Source organism: Taudactylus pleione, unplaced genomic scaffold (assembly GCF_031769625.1).
Source record: "Taudactylus pleione unplaced genomic scaffold, aTauple2 ptg000127l, whole genome shotgun sequence".
Lineage (NCBI taxonomy): Eukaryota > Metazoa > Chordata > Amphibia > Anura > Myobatrachidae > Taudactylus > Taudactylus pleione.
Window position 1 is genome coordinate 2,954,952 of NW_028284529.1, and position 6,446 is coordinate 2,961,397.

A 6,446-nucleotide genomic window follows, 5' to 3' on the forward strand; every position below is an offset into this window, starting at 1 on the left:
TAAAAGGCAAACTGAATTACCAGTTAAATATTAATTCAAGATATTATATTTGCATCCTGGGTTAACAGTTAAATTACTCTTATTACTTTGCTCCCTACAGCAGATTCCTTGTTTCTCTTTCATCCACTAGGGGACACTGGAGGTGCTTACGCTGGGGTATAGAGGCGTGGATAACTGGAGCTGGCACTTTAAAATAATCTAAAAGTGTGAAGCTCCTCTCCCCTCTATGCCCCATCAGCCCTCAGTTTTAGAAAATGTGCCTCATGGAGCTGGTCACATTATGCTGTGCTCCAGCAAATACATTTTATTTTATTTATTTATTTTTTTATTTAAACCCATCTTTTACACTCCTATAGGTACCCTTCGCCACCTATCGAAAAGGTGGGGTCCGGGTACCTGGCGCCCTGGTGTTTTAGCAAACACCAGGAAGGAGTGCACAGGGCTCCTTACAAGAGCTTCTGACAGCTCCTTATCGCCACAGCTAAGTCTTCACACAAGAAGAAAAGACTGCTGACCTGCCAGAGAGAGACTACAGGGGACACGCAGTGAGTAACGAGCTGCGCATCCCCCGGCTCCTGCCCCGCTGCCCAGCGCTAACACAGCATGCTGCACTGTGTTAGTGTGTGCATAGCATAGTTAAACAGCGCTACACCTGTGCGCTGTGTAAGGGAAGCCCGCTGTCGGCGCTGTCTAAGGGAAGCTGTGTGTACACAGCGCTACACGCGCGGCTCCCTGCTTCTTCCCTCTGCCCGCTGATACACGCGGCTCCCTGCTTCTCCCCTCTCCCCGCTGATACATGCGGGTAGCGCGGAGGGGAGGGGGGGATGGACCACATAGCAGCCATAATGGAGCCCTTAGGGCATGAAGAAGGGGGCGGAGCCTAAGCAGCGCGGGCTGTCTCTCCACTATACGCGGCAAGCGGCTGTAGTAACAGCGTGGCTGCCGTTTGTTAACTGTTTCATGCCTGTATCTCTACCTTATCCAGGAAGAGTGCAGCAGAACTGAAGGCTGGATTCTTTTGCTCCCCATTCCTGGCTACAAAGCTACAAGTTAAGCACAGAAGGCTCTGGTACAGAGACTGTGCATAATACACTGGGGGTGCAGGGAATCTGATCTGTGGGAAGGGAGTGGGGTGTATCTCCTCTTCTGTGTCCCAAGCCAGCCTTCTGTTTTCTTTACTTCTGTATATACTCTGTCCCTCTGTGTGTGGTGACTGTGTGTATCCATGTCAAACAGAACAAAGGCATCTCAAAGGATGTTTGTTTGTTCTAGGTGTAACAATAAACTAACCAAGCCGCATGCTGCTGGGTCCACGTTATGTGATGCTTGTATAGCATTTGATCCACCTATGGCTATTATTGCCTCACCTGCGCCTCCATGGGCCGCTGACATGGTAGGAGTAATGACGGATTTAAAGTCTGAGTTAACTGAGGCATGTAAGTCTCAGCCTTCCTGGGTTGCTGGGCTAACCAAGTCTCTTGACACCCTGGTACAGGTTATGGGTACAAGTGTGTCCGCTCCCTCCACTTCCTTACAAGGACCGACACAAAAGCGTCCTTTATCGACTGTTCTCCAGTCAGAAGAGTCTGACGAGGAATTCCTCGCTACGGAAGAGTAAGGGGAATTGGAGGAAGCGTTACAGGACGATACCCCTCTAGAGTTAGAGTCCACCTCTCCCGGGGTGGAATCTCTAATTTTGGCGGTCAGAAAAATCCTTAAATTACCTGAAGATGTTATTCCTGCATCCCAGGAGTGTGAATTATTTCATAAACAACCAAATCGGCGGTTTTTCCGTTCTCACTGCATCTTCAACAACAGCTCTCAGTGGCCTGGAAACAACCGGATAAACTGTTCCAAATTCCGTGCCGGTTTCCTTCTAGCTACCCTTTTCCATCATCCATGATGGAGAAGTGGGAAACGCTCCCTCCAGTTGATGCGTCCGTCTCCCGTCTCTCTAAGGCACTCCCAGTACCGGGAGCCACAGTACTAAAAGATCCTTCGGATCGTAAATTGGAGACAACACTAAGATCTATTTATACTGCAGCGGGTGCTCAGCTTAGGCCCACCCTTGTTACTGCTTGGGTTAACAAGGCTGTGGTTTACTGGGCTGACCAGTTGATTACAGGTTTGGACTCTGGTACTTCCAGAGAAGGTTACGCATACTAGCAGAACACATCCGTGAGTCTGCAGTTTTCCTGGGAGAAGCGTCAAAAGATATTAGTCAGATTAGTGCTCGCATATCTGCTTCTGCTATTTCGGGCTGGAGAGCCCTCTGGTTGGCCCACCTGGCATGCGGAAGCAGAATCCAAGCGTGCAGTGGAGGGTTTACCATTCAATGGCGACATGCTGTTTGGCCCGGAATTAGACAAATGGATATCCCAGGCCACGGGGGGGGGCTTCCTTCCTCCCGTCAACTGCACCGGCTCCCAGAAGAGCTTACGCTGGACCTTCGTTTCATTCCTTTCGTGCGCCACTTTCCTTTCGTGGGAGAGCCAGAGGGGCTCCCTCCCAAGCAAGAGGCGACAGAGTAGAGGCCGCCCACACACGGTTGCACGTAAACAGGAGCCTAAGTCAGCTGAGAAACAGGTGGCATAACGGTCTTCCGTCCCACCTTGGTCCACCTACAGTGGGAGCCCGCCTGCAAAGATTTCAACAAGTTTGGAAGCAGACTTCTCCAGAACCGTGGATCCGCAGACTAATTTCCAATGGGGTACCGAATAGACTTCGAGGTCCCCCCTCCACCTCGGTTCTTCACTACAAGTCTGCCAACACCTGCAGACAAGGCCAGGGTTCTACAGGAGGCTATCCAGTCTGTAGTAGTATCATCTGTGCTAGTTCCGGTTCCAGAACATCAACGAGGTATGGGGTTTTACTCTAACCTGTTTGTAGTACCCAAACCGGATTGATCGGTCAGGCCCATCTTGAACCTCAAGTCATTGAACCTGTTTCTGAAGATGTATCGTTTCCAAATGGAGTCTCTGCAGTCAGTTATTGCGAGCTTGGAACCAGGAGAGTTCCTATTATCCCTGGATATCACGGATGCCTATCTCCACGTTCCCATCTGGGAAACACATTCCAACACGGTTGGATAATAAACTTCAAGAAATCAAATCTCTATCAGCAATATGCATCATCCTGCCTGCTGTAGACATCCAGTTTTTTGTCGGACACATAGGTCAAACAAAACTGACTGTAGGTCATAGCCTGTGTGTGAAACACAGGCTACGACCTACAGTCAGATTACCCAGCATTGGTTGCAATATTGAAGTCTGGTTGGTCAGTACTGAACTTAACTTTAGTAGTATTGTTGCCTGTATAATTATGCTCATCTGTGGTTAGTTGGGTAGTTTTTAAAATGTAGCATATATTGTACTAGTTGGAGGATATATTGAGAGAAACAACTTTTGACTGGTGTTTGCTTTTAATGGTCATTAAATTTAAAGTATAAGATTAAAGGATAAAGATGTAAAAGATTGCATACTCTGACAAATTGAATGTATTGTCTACAACTGTATTTAAGAGATGCATATCACAGGAGTTATTAAGACCGCATAATTCACTGTAAGCAATTAACCCTATTTGTTCTAATATATATATATATATGTGTATATATATATATATATATATATATATATATATATATATATTCCATATCACAGGGCTTGGAACTCAACATAATAAATAATAATAAACAGTGGGGTTTTGGTTCATGAATTGATCAATGCATTTAAGCTTGCAGCCCATCGTCACGGGACCCCACTTTACTGCAAGTCCCTACTCTGTTGCTCAGAATTATAACATGGACATAGCCATCACATTAGTGTTAAACTCAGGGTATGCTATCAAGGTTTAAAGCTCACAGCAACTTTGCTTTTAAATGTGAGACAGTTACCAAGCACACCTGTTGCAAATCACCTAGGAAAACAGCTGACACAAGTTAGATAACTAGTTAAGAGGGGTGCATGAGAAAATGTGATCACAAAAATGATTAATTATAAAAATTAATCATAATAAACAAAAAGCACTAATCCACGGCACTTACCATTCCTAGTTTTTTTTCCTGTCTATTTAGTTGCCACAACTACAGAGGGCACCCGGGCAAGTACTTATGATTATGTGGAGTGCTAGCTTTTGTTTTTGCTCATTATATATATATATATATATATATATATATATATATATATATATTATAATTATCTATATCCACAATGCACGTTGAAATGCTGATGAGCTATTTCATTTCGTAGGACTGTTGGTGAAAACAGAAAAGAGAATGTGGAAAATGGAAAGCCTATAGAAAATGTCGGGGACACCTGGAGCGAGACAAAGCACGTGGAGGAAAGGACAATAGATACTTCCCAACAAACAGGATCCTCTTGTTTTAAAAATCTTTTGGTAACCAAAACGGAATCATTATTTCAGGAAATGCAGTGAGGAACTTGGTTAAACATTGACATAACAGAAGAAAGTACATGAAAAGCTGCTCTTTAGGACCTGTTAATATCTTTAATTTTTTTTTTTTTTTTTTCCCCAAGCACTGGTACTCGTGTGTATAAAGTACAAGAAACTGATTAACACCACGACATCACTAGATATCACCTTTTTTTTTCGTACTTTGATACAATAATTTTATTGTGAATTAATAGGAGAATTGAACATTCAGTTTTCTCCTAAGGCTTACAACTTTAAAAAGCACCACTTTTAGGAGAACTTTTTAATATGAGCTTTCCAAATGGTTGCCACTGCTCTAGAGACAATAAACTGTGTCAAGTGTTGCTCTGTGATTACGGTGGTTATCAAACTCCTAGTACCTCTAGAAAAGAAATGTTCCAGGGAAATTTTCAGCATTTACATAAGCTGCTTTTCCAGGTGGATGAATATCGAGAAACTATTGAAATAACAAAGAACAAAAAATAACAATTCGTGAAAAATAGTCTTGATATCTCACTAGAAATCCTTTCATGGACTTTATCTTAAAAACTGTGATTTTGTTTTTCTATATTTTAATAAATAAAAAAGTGACTGAAAGTGGGCGAACATGATAGGTATCGGTGAATGATCACACATATATATATATTTTTTATTTGGAATCTTTACCATGTTTAATGTGTTCTCATGAAGAATGTTCAGCAGGCCTTCCAGGTCTTTTCAATTTAGTTTAGTATTGCAGTAAACAAGTACAGCATAGGTCTTTTAATTGATTGGAATGACTGTAATATGTATGTTCGATATTCATTTTCTGCATATACAGAATGATCCATTTTGTTTCCAGCATGCTTATTTGATGCCTATAAGAAACATTTGAGAACTCTCGCAAGTGCTTAATTTTGATTGGTCTAAGACGTTTCTTATATTTGACCTTTAATGCCCTCTCTTAATTTTTGTTTTTACTATTGTGACAGAAAAGATACCAAAAATGACTACCATATGACAATTTTTCCCAACCCGTATGTTGGCACACAAATGTATTTTAAATATATGAATTTGTGTGTGTATGTGTAATATAAATATATATATATATATATATATATATATATATTACACGTACATTTTCAAAGGTTTTTCTGCAAGAGTTATGGTTGATCTGTTTTATGTAAATGTAGGCTTTTGTTTTTGTTCAATGTATTAAAAGGCATTGCACTTTTTTGTTAGGATTTTTCAAAGGTTTGTTTTCTGGGATTTTTCTATTGTTGATATACTTAAACCTAAAGTCATGTTCATTTAGCTTTTAGCATGAGACTCATTTTTGAGTTGCTGTAATATATCCCCTACCTCATGCCTTCACTTGTGATCAGAAATCATTTCAGGTTTATCTTGCTGGAAACTTTGTAAAAGAAAAACTATATATAATTTCAACTAAGCTTTCAAAATGGGTAATTTATACTTGTGTAAGAGAGCCACAACTAGTTTGTACTGATTAAGAAAAAAAAACAATGGACTTTGCACCGTGGCTTAAGCACCAATTGCAAAAAAATTTCTTACCGTGGAGAGTCCTTGAACACTGAAACTTGCCAACATGATTGGCCTATTCTTCAAGCTCCCTTGTACTTTGTACCAATGGAGTGGCTACCAAAAAATACAGTAAGTGTTTTAGTGTGTGATGTTTTATCACTACTTAATTTTTTAAACAACATGTAAATATTGTAATCCATTATACTTTGCTTTGCTAACCTATTAATTAAACTATGGGACCATTATCCTTTTAAATAATATCTTGTGTTTGTCTTTTTTTTTCATATACTGTGCTAGTATTATCCAAAGAAGGACTTTCTTCAGCCCTATCATTAAGAAGACACTTTGCCTAAAATACAAATTGGTTTGGTTTATAACATTAAAAAGACCATGGACTTTATAATCTCTTAAGAGCTATCATCTCTTTTAAATTTAAAATGTTTCTGTGAAATTCTGGTGACCATATGGGTTACACCTTTAGGGGTCTTTACTAA

General features: G+C 40.9%; 1 protein-coding gene across 1 annotated transcript in view; it reads left to right on the forward strand.

The window, feature by feature from the left end:
• The window catches only part of ZNF462 (zinc finger protein 462), a 33,146-nt gene extending 26,936 nt beyond the window's left edge, over positions 1 to 6,210 (forward strand). The window contains exon 12 of the mRNA XM_088472599.1: positions 4,248 to 6,210. Coding sequence (XP_088328725.1) covers positions 4,248 to 4,434 — 187 coding nt within the window. The 3' untranslated portion in view covers positions 4,435 to 6,210. The remainder of the gene's footprint in view (positions 1 to 4,247) is intronic.
• Positions 6,211 to 6,446: the final 236 nt, after the last annotated feature.